At 49.6% G+C, this 23,406-nt stretch overlaps 2 protein-coding genes and 1 long non-coding RNA gene across 12 annotated transcripts in view; 1 reads left to right on the forward strand and 2 right to left on the reverse strand.

Moving 5' to 3' along the window:
* Positions 1-646: 646 nt before the first annotated feature.
* Positions 647-7,725, reverse strand: LOC123603200. The gene is made up of 3 exons (XR_006714781.1): positions 7,601-7,725; positions 5,823-5,933; positions 647-2,128 (listed from the first exon to the last, which is right to left on the reverse strand). It is a non-coding gene; the product is annotated as an uncharacterized LOC123603200 (long non-coding RNA).
* Positions 7,726-7,948: 223 nt separating this feature from the next.
* TIMM22 (translocase of inner mitochondrial membrane 22) lies at positions 7,949-14,579 on the forward strand. The gene is made up of 4 exons (XM_045487769.1): positions 7,949-8,334; positions 10,472-10,668; positions 12,411-12,483; positions 13,865-14,579. The coding sequence occupies exons 1-4, from the start codon at positions 8,097-8,099 to the stop codon at positions 13,939-13,941; spliced, it is 585 nt and encodes a 194-aa protein (XP_045343725.1). The 5' UTR covers positions 7,949-8,096; the 3' UTR covers positions 13,942-14,579.
* Positions 14,580-16,457: 1,878 nt separating this feature from the next.
* ABR (ABR activator of RhoGEF and GTPase) overlaps positions 16,458-23,406 on the reverse strand; it is a 185,233-nt gene continuing 178,284 nt past the window's right edge. For all 10 annotated transcript variants that reach the window (XM_045487763.1, XM_045487759.1, XM_045487761.1 and 7 more), the window contains 4 exons: positions 23,233-23,367; positions 22,054-22,159; positions 19,746-19,893; positions 16,458-19,144 (listed from right to left, as the gene is read on the reverse strand). In XM_045487763.1, the coding sequence (XP_045343719.1) occupies positions 19,055-19,144; positions 19,746-19,893; positions 22,054-22,159; positions 23,233-23,367 (479 nt within the window). In that variant the 3' untranslated portion in view covers positions 16,458-19,054. The remainder of the gene's footprint in view (positions 19,145-19,745; positions 19,894-22,053; positions 22,160-23,232; positions 23,368-23,406) is intronic.

Raw genomic sequence — 23,406 nt, forward strand, 5'->3', positions numbered from 1 at the left:
TAAGACCACATTTGGAGAGGAAAATAAATTCTAATTTAGATCCACCTGAACCCAGTAGTCCCATAGAAGCTTCCACCTGTGGATGCCCAATAAAAGCCACACACACACTTAGGTGAGCTCTCTGGTCTGTCTCTCAGATCTGCTCCCCTGGCATCAGAGACCCTGATTTGGGATCCAACTCCACCACCCCCCCCCCCAACTGCTCCCCTGATAGGTTCAGGCTCTTCTGTACTTTCTGAGGCCTCCTACTTGGCTTCTGCTCCCAGTTCATGGGCAAGAGTGTTTCCTGCCAACCCCCACACTGGTGCTGCCTCCTGAGACCTCAGAGAGCCCCCACCCCTGGGCCAAAGCCCCTTCTCCTGGGTAGGGGTGGAGGGATGGAAGTTCTTCTCTAAAGCCCAGGTTGGCCTCAGCATCCTGAATCCCAGACCTGCCTCCAATCCTACAAACTCTTCTTGACCTACACCTGAACAATCCATTTATTTATTTAATTTTTTAAAAAGTTTATTTATTTTGAGAGAGACAGCACAATAGGGGAGGGGCAGAGAGAGAGGGGAGAGAGAGAATCCCAAGCAGGCTCTGCACTGTCAGCGCAGAGTCGTACATGGGGCTCGAACTCACGAAACAGTGAGATCATGACCCGAGCCAAAACTAGGAGTCAGACACTTAACTGAATGAGCCACCCAGGTGCCCCCGAGCAAGCCCATCTTATTCTTTAGTCTGATTGGAGGCCTGCCTGCCAGTGTTCCTTATAGATCAACAGTGCTCTCGAGTGGCAGGTGATCGATCAGCTGTCCAGGAGTTATAACGAATAATACAGAAGTGCACTTGCCCTGTGCCCTGGCGCCAGCAAAGCCGCACCCTGTGCTCCTCCCAGAAAAGCTCATTCTCAACCCAGAGGACCTCCACCCTTTCTCCTTTGGCCATGAAAGTAGTCTCAGGACATGGGGCTGTGCACTGCCCCAGCCCTTCTTGCAACCCTTGATGAAAAATCATGTTGTGCAGCCTTCTGAACTGAATAGCCAGTGTGTACTTAGAGGGGCCTTTTTTTGACCCTCATCCTCTGAGAAGGTGCAAGTAGTCCCTGGTGCTACAGTACTGCCTTTGGACCAAAAGCAAGAAGTGTACTTAAAAGCCCCAGAGGAGCTCCTGGGCCACATCTTGTCCACACAAGGGGTCCAAAATGATACCAAACATGGTGTTACATTCATGGAAGTAAGAAGCCCTTTCTCTCTTTTATTATTATTAGTAATCTCTACATCCAACATGGGGTTCAAACTCACCACCCGGAAATCAAGAGCCACATACTCTACTGACTGAGCCAGCCAGGCGTCCCAGAGGCCCTCTCTTTCTAATTATCAGTCAGGATTTCCTGGAAATTTCCTACACATTACCAGCACTTCATGTCTTACTTTTCTGCCTTATTTTCCCTCATTTACCATTTTCCTCAGAAATAGGAAGGTGTTCTCGGTTCCCAAAGCTTGCTTGTAGTGAGTGGTATGCTGGCAGATGTTGAACAATAATCACAGAAAAGCTTTGACTTACAACATTTACTGATTTCTATGGTGTAAATATTTCCATCATGGCCAACTTCAAGCCACCAACATGATGTCACTGATCACAAAGCTGAGAAGAAATGCCAGCAGGACACCCATTAAGGAGCATTTCTATTACACGGGTACAATAAGCATTAATAGCCTCAAGGGCACAGACGATAAGGCTGGTTCACAGGCTCCTCCAAGGCTTCCCAGGTGTGATCTGAAACCGGCCCCCACACAGGGAGCAGGGAGAGACCGAAGCAAGAGGCAGGCCACCAGGCTGCTGGGTGGAAAGTCTAATAAGCAAGGGAACGAGGCTAGTCATGGGGAGCCACGAGGTGCAGGTCTCCACACCCACTCGCCACACTCACACGTTGAGACAGAGGCCTCACCTGGGTTCAGTCACGTATGCCGTCCAGTTGCTCTGAACACCACCGAACTAACTCAAGGCTGTGTCCTTGGAGCAGCCTCTGGGAGTGAGGGCGTCCAGCAGAACCCACATTCCAAAACCAGAGAGAGGAGGGGCTGAGGAGCCTCCGAGGGCCTGGATCCAGTTCACTGGTCATCAGCAGTCACGTTTTCTCCATGACCTCCCCAACAAATAAGAAAGTGGAGTAAAATATTCAGGAAGTGATGAGTTCTGAGTATATATTGCCTTTATTTTTAGTAGGATTTAATTGTAAGTGTATATAATTTAAAATAATGGCCACGCTTAGTGGTCCTGAGTGGCTCGGCCAGTTAAGTGTCTGACTCTTGGGGCGCCTGGGTGGCGCAGTCGGTTAAGTGTCCAACTTCAGCCAGGTCACGATCTCGCGGTCCTGAGTTCGAGCCCCGCGTCAGGCTCTGGGCTGATGGCTCAGAGCCTGGAGCCTGTTTCCGATTCTGTGTCTCCCTCTCTCTCTGCCCCTCCCCCGTTCATGCTCTGTCTCTCTCTGTCCCAAAAATAAATAAACGTTGAAAAAAAAAAAAGTGTCTGACTCTTTCATTTCGGCTCAGGTCATGATCTCATGGTTTATGAGCTTGAGCCCCTGCATTGGGCTCTGCGCTAACAGCGCAGAGGCTGCTGGGGATTCTCTCTCTCTCCCTCTCTCTCTGCTCCTCCCCTGCTCATTCTCTCTAAATAAATAAATAAATAAATAAATAAATAAATAAATAAATAAGAACTATGGCCATGCTTAATAACCAGTTAAAAGAAATCCCCAAAATTCAATAATCAGTTCTTATGAATAAGCTGGGGCTGGCCCCGGCACCCCACTTCTGGTAACAGACTCTTCCGGAAATCCCTGGCTGGGGCAAGGGTGAAGAGTAAGACCAAACTTTAAGAGGATGTCAAAAAAACTCAATAATCAAGAGAAATACTATTTTATTTTATTTATTAAACAAATAAATTTATTTATTTTATTTTTTACTTATTCATTTATTTAAGCAATCTGTATCCCTAACATGGGGCTTGAATTTACCACCTCGAGATCAAGCGTCACATGCTCTACCAACTGAGCCAGCCAGGTGCCCCAAGATAAATAATATTTTAAAAGTGCATTTCTTTTTTTTTTTTATTTTTTTTTTCAACGTTTATTTATTTTTGGGACAGAGAGAGACAGAGCATGAACGGGGGAGGGGCAGAGAGAGAGGGAGACACAGAATCGGAAACAGGCTCCAGGCTCTGAGCCATCAGCCCAGAGCCTGACGCGGGGCTCGAACTCACGGACCGCGAGATCGTGACCTGGCTGAAGTCGGACGCTTAACCAACTGCGCCACCCAGGCGCCCCAAGATAAATAATATTTTAATGCAATGTTTTAAAAACCAAAATTATGAAGAAAACAATCCATGATGAACAATTTACCAAATTTTAAATAGAGGATCAGTGGGAACTTTGAGGGTGTGAGCCTGGAACCGGGGTGGTGGGGGGGGGCGTTTCCACCAAGTGAAGTCACCTATCTAATGCAGAAAAGAAAGTTCAACCTGGAAAGAGAGTCTTATTTTTTTTTAATGTTTATTTATTTATTTTGAGAGAGAGAGAGAGAGAGCGAGCAGCGGAGGGGCAGAGAGAGACAGAGAATTCCAAGCAGGCTTTGCACTGTCAGGGCAAAGCCCAACTCGGAACTCAATCCCAGGAACCGTGAGATCATGACCTGAGTGGAAATCAAAAGTCAGGTGTTTAACTGACTGAGCCACCCAGGTGCCCCTGTTATCTCAAAGTTTTAGAACCTCAAGAGATAAGGATCACCAAAGAAAGTTTTTCAGAAGTCTAAATTTTATGCCATTAGTAATAAAGCAGTGATTATTTATTCACAATCAAATTAGCTACACTGATTTTTCAGCCCTCCTCTAGAAATGTTTATGTTATTCTTTTTGCTTCAAAAGTCCAAACGGTAGAGAACTTATCCTGCCTCTCTTAGAGGAGTGGACAGAGGGAGGTTCCTCACGGGACATGGCTTGACCACTGCTTCCAAGAAGTGGGGTGATTTGATAATGTGCTTTTGAAAACCCACATGATTAGATAGAAACCATTTTCAATATAAATGATTTTCAATCACAACTTTATTTGAGATATTGAAAGGTATTACTATATATGTTAAATATCAAGTAACAAGGTAGCAAAATATCTTAGGATTTGGAGGAAAGTGTATGAACTTTACAAAAAAAACCACCTTATGCTTTCGGGTGCCTTGGTGGCTTAGTTGGTTAAGCATTTGACCTCGGGTCAGGTCGTGATTTCCTGGTTCATGAGTTCAAGTCCCGCATCGGACTCTGTGTTGACCGCTTGGAGCCTGCTTCAGATTCTGTGTCTCCCTCTCTCTCTGCTCCTCCCCTGCTCACATTCTGACTGTCTCTCTCTCTCAAAAATAAACATTACAAAAAACCACTTTGTCCTTTTGATCCTTTGCTTTCTTGTAACTTGAATGGATTCTCTTTAATTTTTTTTAGGTTTTAAAAATTTTTATTTTTTTAAAGTTAACATGCATAAAAGGAAACTGAATAACCCAAGAAGCAAAGAACAAAGTCATCCATAATCACAAGCAGTTTACCAGCAGACTTCTAGGTCTTTAAATTTTTTTAATGTTTATTTATTTTTGATAGAGGGAGACAGAGTGTGATCAGGAGAAGGGCAGAGAAAGACAGATACACAGAATCCAAAGCAGGCTCCAGGCTCTGAGCTGTCAGTACAGGGCCCGACGTGGGGCTCAAACTCATGAGCCGTGAGATCATGACCTGAGCAGAAATCAAGAGTCGGATGCTTAACCGAATGAGCCACCCAGGCAACCCAGTCACTTCTTATTAATATCTTCTCCTTCCATGAGTTTCTCAGACACCATATTTCCATCCTCAGCTCCTAGAGATCCTTTCGCTTTGGAGGTCATGGGCCAAGTCCCTTTAAAAAGAAAGTCACTTGTCTAGTACCCACTATCTACAGTGAATCAGTTGGCTATTCAGAATATCTATGTGGCCATACCTCCTGCCAGCAACAGGACTATTCAGATTACTCACCGTTACCAAATTCATATACAGTTCAAATCCATATAGGACACAATGCACTTTCCACTAGGATCTCCTTATTCTATCCCACTTGTGCTATTTCTTTGACTCTTGGGCTCCTGCAGCACGCTGAGAGAACTACAGGTGAGCTGGGGTCTCCCAGCCACCTGGGGTATGGTATGACCAGACCCTCCTCCCGTTCATCTGGAGTCCTTTCAAGTGATGAGTCAGATACTCAGACACTCAGAGTGTTCTGACTCTCCCTACAACACTTCCCATGAAGGGTTCATTTTTAACTGCCTCCTGTTCTCTCTGACCCACTGAGATGCTCCCCCTATCCTTGTGGCCAGAACAGACAGCCTGGGAGTGGGGAACCAAACTGTCACATGAGGCTGCTGGACTCCCCATGATGCCAGGGCCAGATAAATCCCTAGACTACCGGCAAAGGTTCAGCCCAGGGAAACAGACATGGGAAACCACGTCTCACTTTCAGAATATACTTGAAGAGGTTCAAGTTTTCCATCAGGTGAAACCCATTCCACCTATGGAAGGAGATGGGTGGGTAGAGAGAGATACCAGATCAGTGTCTGTAACTGTTCTCTCCCCATCTATGATCCAGGCCAAGGATGTTCTGTAAAAGGCTCCTTCCTTCATGTGCCTTGGCCACATGAAATTTCTCCACGTGCTGACCTGGATCTCACCGGAACTCTAATGCATACCCTTCATCTGGGGATTGATTATTGCTCTCTAATTAGTCCCATGGGTTAATTATTTAAACCATCCCTTGCTTTCCAAGGCTGCCTTACCTGGGACTTGGCTGTGGCTGGGGTGGGGGTGGGGCTGTCCCAACTTCTCTCAAATCCATCTGTGGCTCTTACAACCTCAGCATGAATCAGAGCCCTGGGCCCCTCACTCATCTGGAAGGAAAGGGTGGTTAGCAGGGTGTGTTGACTTGGAGGTGCCTATGGGAAATGTCTGGTTCTTGTGCTTGTAAGAAAGGTCTAAGCTGGAGATGAAGATTTGGGAGTCATTAATGCATTAGAGATGGCAGTAGAGGCCACAAGGATGAGTTGCTCTGGTGGAGTGAGTTGCATGAGAAGAGAATAAAGGATGAAGCCCTGGAGGACCAACAAGAAAAGGTCAGGCAGAGGTGCCTGCAAAGAAGACTGAGCAACTGGAGAGGCTGCAGCAAAACTAGGAGAGAGAGGTGCTCACCAAAAATACGGAGAAATCTCCGAAAAGGAGGGAGGAGGGGCGACTGGGTGGCCCAGTCAGTTAAGCCTTGGACTTTGGCTTAGGTCACGATCGGTTCATGGGTTCGAGCCCCACATCTGGCTCTGTGCTGACAGAGCCCACTTCAGATCCTCTGTCCCCTCCTCTGTCTGCTCCTCCCCCGCTCATGCTCTCTCTCTCTCCCTCTCTCAAAAATAAATAAACATTAACAAAAAAACTTTTTTTAAAAAAAGGGGGTGCCTGGATGGCTCAGTTGGTTAAGCATCTGACTCTTGATTTCAGCTCAGGTCATGATCTCACAGTTTGTGAGTTCAAGGCCCTAGTCAGGCTCCACACTGACAGTGCACAGAGCCTGTCTGCTTGGGATTCTCTCTCTCTCTTCCTTTCTCTCTGTCCCTCCCCTGCTCATGTTCTGTCTCTCTCTCAAAATAAGTAAATAATTTTTAAAAAAATTTTTTTAAAAGGAGGGGAGGGCACCTGGGTGGCTCAGTTGGTTAAGCCTCTGACTCTTGATTTTGGCTCAGGTCATGATCTTACTGTTCGTGAGTTCGAGCCCCATATAGATTCTGTCTCCCTCTTTCTCTGTCCCTCCCCTGCTTGCTCTCTATCTCTCTCAAAATAAATAAAAATAAACTGTAAAAAAAAAAAAATGAGGGAGGAGTCAACAGTGTCAAATGTTGAGAAGTCTAGTAAAATGAGGTCTGGATTAGATTCAACAACTGGGAATCCACGCGGGACCTTCAGAGCAGCTCATTTAGCGGCCTGGTGGTGACAGAAGCAGGGGGAATCATACGCTGTGCTTGGCTGCACAGAGCACTCTGGGTACCAAAGAAGCATCTCTGCCTATGTTGCCTGGCAACGCTCACCACCTCTGTTTGCATTTATGTTTCTCTTAGCTATTACACTCAAATACACTGCTGGATCAGTGTGACAGTATTGGATCTATTTTAGTACCATAAAAGCTACTGTAAAAGTTTTTCTAGGTTCATATATAGTACTATTTCACAGTTTACCTTTAGGTTCTGAGTTTGCAAGCTGGTAAACACTTTAATTGGTTTAACATAATATAAATCAGGCTTCCCATGGCAATGCTAGCCCTGCGTCCCCAATTCCACTGACAACAACTGGCTGGAGGGAGTAGCAGCCTCAGCCTTGAGCTCTCCATCTGGCCATTCGCCTCCACCTCCTACCATCCTTCCGATTTTTCTTATACTTGGCTAGCTTAGCTCATTTGTTCACTCATTTGTTGGGCCCCTTCTCTCTCAAAGGTTTAACTGTCAAACAAAACATATATTGCATACATTTGTACCACGCTTTCACACTTATTTACAAAACACCTTCCATCATTTACCTCTCACAACCCCTTTCTTCAAGGAATGATTAGGCTCGAAAAGCAGTGGCGAGGCGCGTGCGTCCCCTGCCGTCACTCCGGCGCTCTGCAGCCTCGCGGGCGTGCTACCGCTCCCCACCCGGTCCAGAGCTTCAGAGGAGGCCGCCAGGCGAGTGCCCGCGCAAAGCTTCCTGGGAAATGCCTGGCCTACAAATCCCGGTACCCCCCGCGCAGCAGGCCCGAAGCAGAGGGCGCTTTCTGTGGACTCTAAATCTTGTTTGTCAGTGCCACTGGATACTGCACGAGACCGATTCAGTATTCCCAAGAGGCTTTGGGGGAACATGATATCTCTTACGCCCGGTGCGCACGAACGGACTTTGCTTCCGCAGCTTCTTGGTCTTGCTGGTTGTGGCGAATCTGCCGTTGCGTCACGATGGCTAGGCGCGCAGGCCCTCAACGGGAAGCTTGCGGAATCTGCTGCGGGAAGAACGCCCGGGTTTCTTGAGCATCTACAGTCATGGCGGCGACTGCCCCCAGCGCGGGGGGCTCTGCGCCTGAGGCGGCGGGTTCCGACGAAGCCCCGCTACAGTACAGCCTTCTTCTGCAATACCTGGTGGGCGACAAGCGTCAGCCCCGGCTTCTGGAGCCTAGTAGTTTGGGTGGGATCCCGAGCCCCACCAAGAGTGAGGAACAGAAGATGATCGAGAAGGCAATGGAAAGCTGCGCCTTCAAGGCAGCGCTGGCCTGCGTGGGAGGTGAGGCAAGATTGGGGGGCGGGGGGAGCATTGGGAGGCTGAGGGCTTGGACGGCAGAGGGGTCCTCTGCCAAGAAGACCACGCGCCTGGGAGGCGAGGAGCCTGTGGACCTCGACCTTGACTACACCCCTGCCTCGATCCATGAACTCGAGTAAACCCACTCTAAGCCCTGAGGTTAGTTTTCGCCTCTGGAAATTGGATCAGAGAATCGGTACCGTTCGGGCCGGGGCCTGGAGGTTGGTTATAAAATGGTTGGCTTCGTTCATTCATTCGTTGATTCGCTTTTAAATAAGGATTCTTTCAACAAATTGTCATAAGCAACTATCACATGCTTGGTAGTGGAGGGACAGGGGGAGACAAGACAAGAGCCTGGTTCTCATGAAGCTAACATTTTAATATATAGAGAAACAAGAATGTTGAGAACGAACCTGGCAAGAGAGTGCTGCAGACAAACGGGAACAGCAAATGCAAAGGGTCTGGTAGGAACCAGTCTGAAGTCTGAAAAACGGAAAGGCCATTGACGCCAATGTGATTAGATGGCGGTGAACAAGGGGGAAAGACGTCTGGCGTTGGCCCTTTTCTTTTTTCTTTTTTTTCTTTTTTAAACCTTTTGAGGATTTGAGAATGTATGGTGTGCCTCTTGTAAAAAGGTTGGCTACATCTGCAGAGGAGTTGAAATCTCATTGAGAATGAAAGACAATCCAGAAACAAATATGGTGAGAGTTGCAGATGTAAAGTATAGTTGAAAGCAAAGAGAGGGGTTTTGTTTTGTTCTGTTTTTGGTTTGGGGAAGGCTACAAGAGGAGGTGAGATTGCAGCTGTTATCTTAAAGGATTGAGAGAATGGGAGTATACTAAGAGGTAGAGAAATGTCCTTTCAAGTTGCAAGTGGGGTTGAGTATTTGGGCGTTTTGCCTATAGGCATTAGGGCGGTAATTGATGAACTTGATGACCCAGCACTGAATGTAGTGAAGGAAAGTCTGGTGCTTCCGGAGACCATATAGGGAGTTGGCTAAAGTGAAGCTCTGTGAGGCCTGGCCTCGGTCTTTGTTCATCATTGTGCCTGACTCTAATACATCACTTGCATATTTGTTGAAATGATGAATAAGTCTTTGTAGTGCTCCAGGGTGGAAGTGATAAAGGCCCTAGACTAGGATGGTAATTGTGAACGTAGGGTTGTAGAGGAAAGCAAAGAGGCAGTCAGAAATGCCCTTGAGGGGGAGCCTGGGTGGCTCAGTAGGTTAAGCAGATGGCTCTTGGTTTGAGCTTGGGTCATGATCTCACGGTTTGTGGGATCGAGCCCCAGATGGGGCTCTGCACTCACAGCACAGGGCCAGCTTGGGATTCTCTCTCTCCCACTCTGTCTGCCCCTCCCCTGCTCTTGCACACTTACGTGCACTCTCTCTCTCAAATAAATAAACTTAAAAAAAAAAAAAGAAAAGAAATACCCTTGAGGTTTGAAGTGAGAGTGACTGGAAAGAAGGAGCCATAAGTAAGAAAGTCTGGACGGGAGATGCCCATGATTTCATTAAACATTGACCTTGATGTGATGAGAGGACATGTATATGGAAATGCCCAGCAGGCTCAGGAAGGCTCAGGGAGATGGGGACAGCACTGTAGGACTTGCCACTTGGCAGCTTTGTGACCTTAGGGAAGTTACTCCCTGAGCCTCAGTTGCTTCAGCTACAGAATGGAGAGGATAATAGTATGTACCTCATGGGACTATTGTGGAGAATAAATGAAGCTGTGACTATAAAGTGTCAGAGTACTTGGCACATGGTACTCAGTGACAGTTATGAATGTCACCATTGTCACGGGAGTGGTATGCAAAGTTAACAGCTGAATGTCTGAGTATAGACAGAATGAAAGGTTAAAGATTGAATCTTGAGGAATTTTAGACAATGAAAGGAGGAAGAAATCCAAAGGGAGACCAAGAAGAAGCTGTCAGCAAGGTAGTTCTTAGCTTGTGTGATGTGGAAACCAGGTAAGTGGAGAGCTTGAGTGGCAAGGTGGAGTGAGGGGGCAGCAGGGAGCGTCCTCTTCGCTGATGGCCATCCAAAATGTGCTATTCGAGTAGGACCTCATTACGGTAACCCAGAAAACATGCCAAAGAAATCTTCATCTCTGTTTGTTTTTAGGATTTGTCTTGGGAGGTGCATTTGGGGTATTCACTGCCGGCATCGATACGAATGTGGGCTTTGACCCTAAGGATCCTTATCGTACGCCGACAGCGAAAGAAGTTCTTAAAGACATGGGGCAGAGAGGGATGTCCTACGCCAAAAATTTTGCCATTGTGGGCGCCATGTTTTCTTGCACTGAGTGCTTGGTAGAATCTGTAAGTGTCTCTGCCTTCTGAGAAAGCCTTGCCTGTGCCATGTTATGACTTCTAAAGAGAAATGCTCTGAATGTTAATTAGAAAGCAGATCAGAAATGTCCGGTACTCGTTAAATTGAATTTCCATTAGTCCATAATGTAAACTTCTCATGCATTTATGATTTGGGCTTGCGTTATTTTTTACTTCTTTTTGTAAGCTAGAAATTAATGATTTTATTTTTTTAAGTTTTTAAAATTCTAGTTAGTTAACATACAACATAATATTAGTTTCAGGTGTACAATGTAGTGATTCAACAATTCCATACAACATGGGGCTCAAACTCACGACCCTGAGGTCAATATTCACACTGAGCCAGCCAGGCACCCTAACAGTTCTATCTTTTACTTTCTGAGGAAACTCCATACCCTTTTCCAGAGTGTCTGCACCAGTTTGCATTCCCACCAACAGTGCAAGGGGGTTCCCCTTTCTCCATGTCCTCACTAGTACCTGTGGTTTCTTGTGTTGTAGATTTTAGCCATTCTGACAGGTGAGAGGTGATACCTCGTTTAGTTTTGATTTGCATTTCCCTGATGATGAATGATGTTGAGCATCTTTTCATGTCTCTGTTAGAAGTTGGTTAGGGGGGCCTGGGTGGTTCAGTTGGTTGTTTCCGACTTGGCTTCCACTGAGGTCATGATCTCACAGTTCATGGGATCGAGCTCTGCATTGGGCTCTGTGCTGGTATTGCGGAGCCTGCTTGGGATTCTGTCTCCCTCTCTGCCCCTCCCCCACTTGCACTGTCTCTCTTTCCAAATAAATTAATAAAAAAAAAAAGTTGGTTAATGATTTTATTTAAAAAAAATTTTTTTTTTTAATTTATTTTTGAGACAGAGAGAAAGCACAAGCTGGAGAGGAGCAGAGAGAGAGGGAGACAGGAACTGAAACAGGCTCCATGCTGATAGCACAGAGCCCGATGTGGGGCTCAAACCCACGAGCTGTGAGATCATGACCCAAGCAAAAATCAGAAGCTTAGCCGACTGAGCCACCCAGGTGCCCCTAATGATTTTATTTTTTTAATTAAAAAAAAAATTTTTATAATGTTTTTATTTATTTTTGACAGAGAGAATGAGAGACAGAGCATGAGCCAGGGAGGAGCAGAGAGAGAAGGAGACACAGAATCTGAAGCAGGCTTCAGCCTCCAGGCTCAGATGTCAGCAGAGTCTCATGCAGGGGTCAAACTCATGAACTGTGAGATCATGACCTGAGCCGAAGTCAGACACTTAACTGACTGAGCCACTCAGGCACCCCTAAGTTGTTTTTTTAATTAATTTATTTTTGAGAGAGAGAGAGAGTGAGAGAGGGAGGCATAGAGACAGAGAATCCCAAGATTGAGATGCTGGGCTCAGTCTCACAAACTGTGAGATGATGACCTGACCCCAAATCAAGAGTCCAATGCTTAACCAATTGAGCCACCCAGGCACGCCAGAGGTTGGTTAATGATTTTAACCATGGGACTCATTGGAGAACCAAAGAGATTTTGATTACTTGTCAAATTGTACGCTTGGTTTCTGCACTCTGATACCACCTTCAGGAAGCATCCAAGAACACATTCAAATTAGGAACTATAATTTTGAAAGCAAAGAAGATTAGGTTTCCTTTGGGGAGGGACTAATTTAGCCAGCTAGAAACGCTGTGTTTTTTCCCCCTTAATCATCTTGTCTGGCTTGTTTCTTTGGCTCTAAACTGCACTTCTCCACCCACAGTACCGGGGAAAATCAGATTGGAAGAACAGTGTCATTAGTGGCTGCATCACTGGAGGAGCCATTGGTTTCAGAGGTTAGTAAACAACTCTCACATGGTTTTCTTTGTGGCTTCGGACAACATGCTGTAGTTAACATTTCCAAATGTATGAGTGTTTCAGGGACAGCCCAAGGCATATGTGGACACTTGATATTCTTCCCTCTGAGAAGTAAATCACATTTACTTTTGTATTAACTTCATTTTGGAAACTTCTAGTGTCTAGATGAGGATTTTTCATCTTTGGCACTATTGACATTTTGGACATGTAAATCTTTGCTGGAGGGAGAGTAGGGCTGTCCTTTGCATTGTTGGATGTTTAGCAGTAACCCTGGTCTCTACCCACTAGATGCTAGTAGCATCCCTTAGTTGACCACTGAAAGTGTCTCTAGACATTGCCAGATTTCCCCCAGGGGACAAAATCACCCATGGCTGAGAATCACAGAAGGATCTAGATCTTAGAACTGGGCTCACATTGAAAAGACGGGAAGAACTTCCTCCCAGTAATTCCTGGAATGTGTTGCTCTGCAGGATAAGTATGGAAGCATGGCTAGGTCTCACTCAGCTCCCGAGAGCCCACTTATTCCAAACGGCAGGCCGTGCTGAACTCGCAGCTCTGTGCATTTCAAGTAGCTAAGACATTTTTGTTAATACTGTACAACTGTCAGTTTTAATATTGTATGTAAGTTATACAGTCATGTCTTTTCATGTTGAAGATTCTTAGACTCCTACCCATGGAAAGCCAAATGTCAGGTTGTCAGCCGTAAACAACAAAGAAACCAGTCCCCTGCACTTCTCCCTGTTGGCGTGCCCGTCAAGAGTGTGATATGGGGTGTCAGTGTCTGGACTCTGCAGTGTCCATTGCTGGGCCACTCTCCCCTCTGCCGTGCCCTGATTTACCCAAATAGCCTGTTTTCTCATTCTCTGAGAGGCAGGATGATTTGCTGTCCTTAAAAGCTGCTTTTGCTCCTCTGACAGCCATTTGTGATTTATAGAGTAGCTTTTCCTCTGGTCTTCCCATCGCTCCGCTTTGTCAGGGACTCTGAGAAGCCTGGCTCCCTCTGGGACTGCTTTGATCACCTTCCCAAGAATTTATTTCATAAACAAATCAGGGTAACAGGCTGTGTGCTTTCACTTGCTTCCAAGGGCTGGTTCTCTTAACCAGTTTCCTGCCTGTGAGGGGCTATTTCATGAAGCTGCAAATAGTAATTCTTTGGAGTGAGAAAAGCCAAATGCACACTTATATAAAGCCCACTAGAGTAGATTGTATACACAGCTCGTTGAAGTCTTGTGGATCTGATGGGTTTGTTGAATGACTTCGAATGCTTCCACGGGTTTCTTGCATTCATGGGGCAGGCAGACTCCTGAATGCGGCCTGTGTTCGTCACTACACATAACACCATTTCTGTTTGCTTTACAGCGGGCTTAAAGGCCGGGGTCATTGGTTGTGGAGGTTTTGCTGCTTTCTCTGCTGCGATTGATTATTACCTACGGTGAGAGTTATTGCCTCCAGGGAAGGACAGTGCCAGCCCAAGATTAGAGCTGTTCCATGGAAGGCAGTTTCTGTACCACTCCGAGGCACTTGCTTCCAAGACCGAAGACCTTTGTTTTCCCTCGTGTAGTTGGTGTGGTGAGGGAGCCACCTGGCTGCTTTCTGCCCCCAGCCTCTGAGTGGCCATACTGTCTGCTCCTGGGTTCTAGCCACGCCTAGTGGGGGATGTGCCATGGCAGCCTCTCTCTCTCGGGCAGATCAGGAGTCAGTGTGTTGACTTGTAGGAATTAAGCTCCCCAAAGCTCAGTCCTGACCACAGCTGGCCCTCTGGTTGTTTGGTGCTGGGAACAGAGGCGACTGGACGTACACCAGGAAGTTCGGAGCTCCAGGCAGTCATCCATCTCACACGAGGGCAGGGCACAGCGAATTTACACCTTCTCTCCCATTTTGTCATTATGTTTAGTGTTGTCTTTGTTTAAAAAAATTATATTACAGTTTAAAAGGTTGGTTAGTTTTGGGGCGGCGGGGGGCAGGGGGGATAATGACAGAGTGAGTCTTTGGTTCTGCCCCTGGAGCCGGAGTTGTCCCCTCCTCTTCCACTTCCCATTATAAATAATAAAGGCCATTCATACCATAAAATAAATGAATAAATAAAAGGTGGTTTATTTTTATTTTCAAATTTCACAATTCCCAAAAATGGTGCCAGGTAGCCCAGAGGTTGAGAAAGCGCCTGAGCGTCTGGGTACATTTGATTCTCAGGGTTTGCAGAGTGTTTTCTGAGTTTGTTCCTTCAGCCAGGGCCTGCCCTCCAGGAAGCCCAGCCTAGCTGTGGCCCAGGATGCATCAGAATTCCACGCGTAAGCCCTGGCCTCTTCTAAAAACCCCACGGGCCGCCTGGTGGGAAGGCCAGCAGTCCGAGCCATGTTGGTTTTAGGCTCTGACCGCTGGACCAGGCCCAGCTCAAGGACACAACGTGCGCAGGGTCCCGCTGTGGTCCTTCTAAGTCACAGCAGCTGCTGGTGAAGATCGGCTGTTCACCACTACGCTCATTCTCTGGTATCAGGGTTTTTTGGGTTTGCGTATATGTATTTTAACATCTTAGTGTTTTTTATTTGATCTAGTGGCCTTTTTCTGACAACAGAAGCTCATCCTAATTGTGTGCCCTGGGGCAAAAGAAAATAGGCTTTTGGTTGGGATCTGCCCTGAGACCTTCTTTATTCCGGTGCTTCAGTGATGACATGAAGGTGATGAGCTCAGGCTCTGCCACTTGGGGGCAGGCAGGTAGGCTTTGTGGGGCTGTATAATTCCAGCCGCCTTCAGCCAGCAGTAACGCCTCCTGTTTTCAACTGCACGCTAACTTCTTCATCTTTTCTTTTCTCTTTGCTTTCTTTCCCCCCTTCTGCTGTCTTCTAGCTCACCCACCCTTAACCAGAATTCACTCAGCTGATGTGTCCAGATGCCCCAAGTGTGAGTGTGTACATGAGTGATAATGTCCAACTCAGTTGGCAACACCTTCCTCTGGCTATGCATGCTGTTTCCTTTGCAATGAGCGTGAGCCAATGCATTCCTGTCCTTATGTGGTGAATTCTATATAATATCCCGTCCAGTCTCACAGGTGTGAGACTTCATTGCCCATAGGCCAGCTGGAGTATCCTCAGAGGTCTGGGAACAAAAGAGTGTTTCCTATACAGTCCCTAAATATGTCACCTATAAGCACTTTGAGAGCAAGAACAGACACTCCTACCTGGCAGCTGTGATACCTGGCATCTTCTACCAGCCGGTCCAGAAAGTAGGGTCAGATACGCCAAATGAGGACAAGAAATGCTGCTTTCATGACCGCCTTGGACAGATGAGCCCTAGGCTGTCAGTAGCCATCACTTCAATAAGCCAAGCATTGTCCACATTGACTATTCAATCAAGAAAGGAGATGAATAGTTTCCTGTTTTAGATGGCTAAGGAGTCAGTATGAGCTCATAAACCAAACACCAATTTTCAGAGACATCTGTTCCTGATCTCCAGAATAAACATAGTGTCCAATGGCTTAGGCTGGTAGGAACCTATATTAACCCCACTGGCTCTCCTAAAGGGAGGCGGGGCCCCCTAGAGGATCCAGCCTCTCCAACAATCAGACTAGGCCAAAAGGCTGCCCCAAAGACGCCCACTTCCAAGGAAAATGTAGAGAAGAGTTTACATAAAATAAGAAAACTCCCCTGGGATGGACAACTTTCTGCCATCTATTGGAGGTACACTGATGTCCAGGTTGTTGGGGCCTTTGTCCTTCATGAAAGGAATTGGTTAGTGACTGACCTGAGACCTCTGTGAAGCACACAGAGGGGGCTGGGCTCACCTCCCCCCAAGGTGCCACAGTCCCTGTAGGCTGAAGGGAAGCTCAAGGGAAGTTGACTAGGTGCACAGATTCCTGGGAGCTCCCATCTGGATGCAGCTGGAGGAGTTAAAATGTTTAGATTGGTGGTCTTCCCTGGACTACTGAGTATACAAATGTCCACACCACAGGGCTGGGTTGTGTGCAAATGTTGGGGCTTTGCATTTTTTTTATTAACATTTTCCTCTCACGTGGTTTACATCAATTTATAATAATCTACATAGTTTGAAACAGAACATAGACCAAAAAAAATATATCCTTACCAACTTAATTAAAGCGAAATATTAATGAAGGTTCCCATCCTACCTGTATCAGCAAAAACTGGCCGCCCACAGCCATTGCCAGCAGGGATGGGCATACTGGGATTCCTGCAGCCTGTCAGCTGGGCTCCTGTTGGCACAGCCTGCCCGGCTGGGCACAGTGGCTGGGGATTCTGGGCTGCACGGTCCCCGACTCTCAGGAGAACCCATGGGCTACTTCCTTGATGCAACTTAGTCCATGTCTGGTACCTGCCCCTCCCCACCCTGGGGGTGGAATTTATAAATATTCTGAGCCTTTTGCATTCCTCAGCCCCTGCAGCTTTCCTCCGGTTCTCAAGTTGCTTAAGCAAGTTTGGGGGGCCTGGTGGCTACCTGATGCTGAGAAGCAAATGTCTCTTGTTTCAGGGAAGTGGGAGGCACCCATTTTTTGGCTGTAACTAGCTCTAACTGGTCCTCCAGTTCATTACCATTAATTAATGGCTTTTGGAAGCAGAAGCCTTCCATGCCATACACCAACTCCTGAGTGCAGAGACTCCTGGGATGGTCACAAGCTGGGATCTTTAGACTCAAATGGTGTTCTTTCTCCATCTCCTGTCCCAGGGAGCAGGGCTCCTCGCTGAACTGCTAACAGGCAGCTATGTATTTCCCTCCTGTTAGGCATTTCTTTCCTCTGATGTGCACAGAATGTGTACCGTTCTGCCCAAGATTGGGCAACAGGTGTAAACAAGATCAGAAAGGGCCCTCCCTGCCTCTCACTGAGCAAACGTTCTACCTTTAGGTCCAGCAAACCCTTCTTTAAAACTCCGCCCTGAGCACAATCTAAGGGAACCGTTCTCTAATTCTCTGCCACAGGGAGCCAGAGAGCCGTGTACTACAGCTCAAGCCTAGGAGTGTTCTCTGAAGCCACCTGCCACATGCCGGCAGCTACTGCTCAGGTGGGAGGAGATACCTCTCAGTCCTTTCAGTGTGGAGAAAGGGGTCTCCGAGCTGGGAACAGAACCTGCTGATCCTCTGCTCTGGGGAAGAGTGTCAACAATGAAAGTCCCCAGCAAATCCCAGTCCCAAAAGAGGCAGCTGCCCATGACTCCTCATTCCTCCCCACTTCTGGAGTTGCCTAGAGTTCACCCAAAAGGCTGCATCTAGAAGCTGTGGGTGGGGTGGGGAGGCAGCACCAGGATGACTGGCTACTGCTGGACCTGGACCCTGCCTGTGTTTCCTAGGCCCTGGGGGACACACGGCCTCGGGGGCTGCCCCGTGGCAGTGCTTGGCTGTGGAGGATGTGTAAAATCTAAGGCAAAGGTACCGCAAGGTACAAGAGGCGCCAGGAAGGACTGCCTCCTGGATGGAGCCTGCGTGTTTCTAGATACCTGCTTCAGCCATATTAGTTGCCCCCCTAGAGACCTGGCTCCACTACAAAAGCCACTATAATTCCTTGTTGCTGAGAGCCACTTCCCCCCAACTTGGGGCACCTGGTGCTACATGGCACCCCTCCGAATGTTCAACCTGTCTTGTTTCCTCAGTGGCCCGCCTCCCGCCTCCCCTGATTCCTGACCCTCTGGCTCTCTTAATATTGGGTCACTTCTGAGTCTCTACACTCAAAGGAAGTAGAACACCAGGGGAAAAGGAACTGAAAAGCAGAAGAAACAGTGAAAGATGCCTCAGTGAAAGTAGGCAGGAGACAGAACAGATAAACCCCAGAAATGGAGATTGTCAGGTGGAAAATTCCAGAAATCTGCTCTCCAGCTCTGTGCTAAGCTGAGGATTAGTGTGAGTCTGTCCCCTTGTCCAACATTTGCACAGGCAGCAAGGCAAAGCAGGTGTGCTCCCACAGGTAGAGGACAAGGAAAGGGCTGGGGGCGGGGGGCAGCAAGCGGCAGCCTTTGACAAGCCACCACCGCCACCGCCACCCGGGGTCTCCTCAACTTTCAAAGTGATGGAGCAAAAACCAAGGCTGCACATGCATGTGGGCAGGCTGGGAGGAAGTAGAGGGTAGAGGAAACCCGAGGAGAGGCTGCCAGGAGACTGCAATCTGGGAGCAGGGCCAAGAGAGGATAAGCTGGCAGTGGTTACAGAGCGCAAAATAAAAGCCCTTGGACTGGACTCAGGAGGAAAGAAAGTGTTGGAGGAAATGAAAGAACAAAGCAGGCTGTCTGTATGCCCATACTGGGTCGGTCACTACCATTTCTGCATGACAAATAGACATAAAACAATTCCTGAACAGCACGGGGCATTAGACACAACTAGAGGTACAGAGGGCGGGGCCCGGGGCATGGTGGTGAGGCTGGGGGCTGGGTCAGCTGGCTTTGTACAAGGTGGCACGAAAGATGCACATATTCCAGTTCTTGGAAATCTGTGTCCCTTGGAGTCTGGAGCGCTGGGTTTGGGAGTTTTCTATTGTAGTCTTTCAAGTCTGTGTTGGGTCCCCCGGCTGGAGGGGCTGGCTCGGGCCGCCCCCACAGCTGATCCCACCTTGGGCTACACATCGGTAGAGAAGTACAGTGTGTTCCGCTTCAGTTCTGCGAAGGAAATGGGGGGGTGCTGCAGGTAGTAGAGGAGGACCTGGACCTGTGGGGGGACAGGGAAGACTCAGGCTGGGTCCCCGTCCTCCCAGCCTTCTGATCTGTTGAGAAGAAACGGTCCCTGCGCTGGGGTCACCTCTGTGCCGCTCCCCTCCCTGCCCTCAGGCCGCTTCGCCTCCCTGGAAGCCCAGCTGTGCCTGCCTATTGGCAGCAGCAGAGGGCACTGCAGGGCAGAGGGTCAGGGAGCCTGGGGCCACTTCCCCAACCTCAGTCAGAAGCTTCCAACCTGCTCCAGAGGTTGGCTTTGGCTGGGCAGCCCTGTCTCCAGACTGGACTCTGCCCTGAATCTTGTAGGGATTCCAGGGAAGCTTCCGACCCTAGAAGCAATCCTAGAGCTTCTACACATGAGGACAAGACCCCCGGATGTTTCCTGTGCCCCTGAGCCTGTCTGGGCCCCTGGTCTAGGCTCAGCCTTTTTTTTGGTCATGCTGGTCCTGAGCCCTGCCTCCCTGGTGATATTCCGCAGACCACCTACCCCGCTGCTAAGGAGGGAAGGGGTGTGGGAGTCTGAGCTATTCTCCCCGCCCCCCAGGGGAAGCTTGTCGCCCGCCTCTACCAGCCCCAGTTCCGGGCGGTGCTGGCGGTACCTGTGCCATGACATCATGGGACCAGATGTCTGCAGCCGACGTGAGGTGTGCTTTGCTCTCCACTTCTGAGGGTCTCAGTAACGTGGGGCCAAACACAGTAGCCAGGTTGTGAAGGGACATTTTGTTGATGGGTTCCTTCTCAGCAACCCTGAAAGGGTTGGGGCAGGGGAGAAAAAAGAAGTCATTTCTCAGCAGCTGCTCAGAGCTCCAGACCGTTGGCCCGAGCTAGAAGACCTGGAAGGATTCCCAGAAGGTGGGTACTAGCCTCCCTCTCCTAAGGGTGGGGACCTCTTGGGATGGAGGGACTAAGCCAATGGACCAAGTCTCCAGCTATGTCCCTGCACATTCCTGTATTAGATTCTAGCTCATGGACCACCCCTTGATGGTAAACTGCCAGAGCCAGAGGGCCTACCCCAACTCCCTTGATGATACTACAGATTCAAGAACTTTATAGTAACTCATACTCCTCACGGTCCTTTGGGCAGGAACTATCATCATCTCCAGCATACAGATGAAGAAACCAAAGGGCAGAGGGGTTAAGTGACTTGCCTGAGGTCACACAGCTAGCAAGTGGTAGAGCTGGGATGTGACCCCGCGCAGTCTGCCTCCAGAGCCAGTGCTCCTCGTCACTCTGTGCTCTACCCGTGATCGGTGAAGCTGGAGTGCGTGGCCCAGAGGAAGAGCCACAGTGTGTGGGGCAGTGGCAGGGGCCAGAGGTAGGGAGCCAGTGCTCCGGCAGCAGTCACTCACTAGACCTGAGGTTCTTTGGCTGTGCTGTGGCAAGAACCACCCTAATCCCAGACGGAGCCCAGGGGCTCTCCTCCCATGCCTTTCCAGAAGGGTCTTCCTCATGGGACCCCGGAGTTGCCTCCCTTTGGATCGTTCTCTGCCTCTCTTGCATAAGAGGCCTCATGCTCTGTGGAAACGTCCCCTGAGTGGCAGCAGGGGCTGCCACCCGGGGTACTGGCAGACCCAGTACCACCCAACGCATCAAAGAGGCGCTGGGCCTCCCTCCCTGAGCAGTGCCTCCTCCCAGCTCCCAACTATACCATCATTCCCAGCCTCTGGGCAAGAGCCACAATGCGCATGCTGACTGCTTTGGAAACGGGCAGACAAACACTGCCATGCCAGGAGGCAGCTGTGCGGCTGGCCCAGCCCCCTCAACACACACACACACACACACACACACCAGCCAGGGGCCCAGATGTGGGAACAGACTGTGCCCAGTTCCCAGGGTGGAAAACCTAATGAATTTTCCCTTCCCACTCCTCCTCTGTGTGTCCTCCCCACAGTGCTCGCCAAACTATGGGAACTGGTTGGGGCTTCGGTCCTGGCCAAACCAGAGGGAAAATGTCTCATAATGGGAAAAACAAGACAGCAGCCCCAGGCGTTTCCAGGTCTCTGCTGGCCCTCCAGAGCTGGCCTGGCTGAGCTGCAGCCCAGAGCCTGGGCCTGAGGGCTAGAGCTGAGTTCAGGGAGGAGCCGGCCCTCGGCATGGCCCCAACTCAGGAGCTCCCTGGTCCTGGGTGACAAACAGATTTAAGGGACACCAGGACACTTTTTGTCCCCACTTACACCTGGACCAGTGCTGGGCTCAAAGGCGAATGGCGGGGACACCGTGAGGGCTGGTTTCAGTTCGGAACTTTGCAAGCATCAACTTCAGCAGCTCCCAGTTAGAGCCGACTACAGAAAGGGTGGGGGAGACGGTGGGGGTGGGGTGGGGGCGGAACTTAGTTTAGGATTGGGGACGTGCATTCTAAGGACAGAGTTGTTGCTAACCCCAAGCAAATCCCTGTGGACTGGGGCTCGGTTTCCCTGTTAGGTGAGGTGTGGGTCAAGACCAGTGCATTTCAAACTTTTTTGACTGTGACCCACAACAAACACACTTTACATCCGAACCCAGAACACATGACCGCATGTAACCGAACAGAACCACAACATGCACGCTTACTGCCCACAGCGTGCCCTATGCCGTCTGTTCCATTCCACTTAAAAAATGTTATGGTGACTGAATGACCACTAACTGCAAAATCCATCTACAGTCCCTGGCTCTGACCCTGCCTTTCTAAGCAGTCTATAGCCCATACCTGAGGTCACTATTAGGACCCAAGTATTTCTCAAAACAGAAGAATTTGAGGGCAAGAGTTTGAAAAGCAAACCCTCACCCTGTTAGGGATGGCCCAGCAGAGGCCAGCGCCCATGAGGAAGAGCTGAGAAAGGGGGTCTCCCCCAGTAGATGTGTCCTCCCCAGCAGGGGCCTGCTCTGGGCTCCCTTGCTCCCTCCCCCAATTGGGCCCCTGCTCATTACCTTTTCAAGTGTTCCAGCAAGAAGAGGAAGGTGATGAGGTTGGGGTCGGGCAGGGTGCGGAGCAGGTGCATCATGCAGTTTTCCTTGGCAGCAGGGTCTGACAGGGCTGGGGGGAAAGCAGGGCGAGGCTGGAGCTCAGCTCCCAGGCGGGCAGGCCCGAGCCAGCGCCCCCGTGGTCAGGAGGCTATGGGACCCTGAGGGAGAGCCTGGGCTGCCGTGCTCCCCTGAGGGGAGCAGACCCTGTAGGAAAGGAAGGGCCTGGTATCTTCCCAAGGGTGGGCTATTAACAGCTAGTTCCTACAGAAGCCCCCACCCATGACCTGTAACTCAGTCAGGAGGTAGGCTGGTGGGGAGCAGGCACCCTTCCTCCCCTTACCACATGGGCCTCTACGGCTCTTGCCATTCCTCATGCCTGGTCTAGAAGGCTAAGTTTAAAGAATGATGATACTGGCACGAATGTTTCCTCTCTTTCAACTGCCTCTGATGCTAGAGCACGGCAGTGAACAGCCTTCCCTTCCGTGGGGCTCTTCACTTCCTGCCATGGCTGAAGCCCTGATCTGCTCCTGAAGGATGCAGGAGGGAGGAGGCAGGAGGGTGGAGGGAAGAGTGAGGAGGTAGGAGGGAGGAGGGAAGTGGTAGGAGAGAGGAGGGAGGAATCAGGAGGCAGGAGGGAAGAGTGAGGGAGAAGGCAGGAGGGATGCTCCCAGGCCTGGATTCGCCTGGGTGGGTGGAGGCTGGAGCCCTGCTGGCCGAGGCCCTCAGCCTCCACCCACCCATGGCATCAGTGAGAGCGAGGGAGTGCTCCTCTGGAAGGCTGGGTTCCAGCCATCTCAAGTGCACTCCAGCCAGGCTTGTCCTTGGCTCTGGGATGCTGGCCCTGACCACCCACCTCAGGGCACATTTCCCCGGATGCCTGGCTTTCCAGCAAGGAGGTCAGTATTCAAGGAGGAAGCACAGAGGGCAGCCCACAGGGGCAAGAGGGGAGAGGGGCAAGTGAGCGAGGGTCCACCTCTGGATCAGGCCCCAGCAGGTCACACCTCACCCTTTGGGCCACTCGGTCACGCAGCCCCAGAGCACTGGGCAGACCAACAAGCAAGGGAAGCCACGGATCTCTTGGTCCTCACTTTGCGGTCAGGGAAGTCTGGCTCAGCCCAGCCCTCGGGTCCCCCAGAACCTCACCGATGCCCTCCATGAAGGCTGGGTAAAGTCGGTCTGTGAGGAGGGGCTCGGGCAGCTCCCGGAAGTAGAGCTTAAGGGTGCCGGCGATGGCATTGATGTCCATGTCGCTCAGCATCAGTAGGATGTCCTTGTTATCTGCGGAGGAAGTGCGCAGTCAGGTCTGTGGTGGCCTGA

This window comes from Leopardus geoffroyi, chromosome E1 (assembly GCF_018350155.1).
Source record: "Leopardus geoffroyi isolate Oge1 chromosome E1, O.geoffroyi_Oge1_pat1.0, whole genome shotgun sequence".
Taxonomy (NCBI): domain Eukaryota; kingdom Metazoa; phylum Chordata; class Mammalia; order Carnivora; family Felidae; genus Leopardus; species Leopardus geoffroyi.

What these genes read in the sequence shown, in the direction of transcription:
- TIMM22 (XM_045487769.1), top strand. Translation starts at nt 8,097, where the DNA reads ATGGCGGCGACTGCCCCCAGCGCGGGGGGCTCTGCGCCTGAGGCGGCG. An exon ending in AGCGCTGGCCTGCGTGGGAG is followed by an intron (nt 8,335 to 10,471) that starts GTGAGGCAAGAT and finishes GTTTGTTTTTAG; the next exon opens with GATTTGTCTTGGGAGGTGCA. An exon ending in CTGAGTGCTTGGTAGAATCT is followed by an intron (nt 10,669 to 12,410) that starts GTAAGTGTCTCT and finishes CTCCACCCACAG; the next exon opens with TACCGGGGAAAATCAGATTG.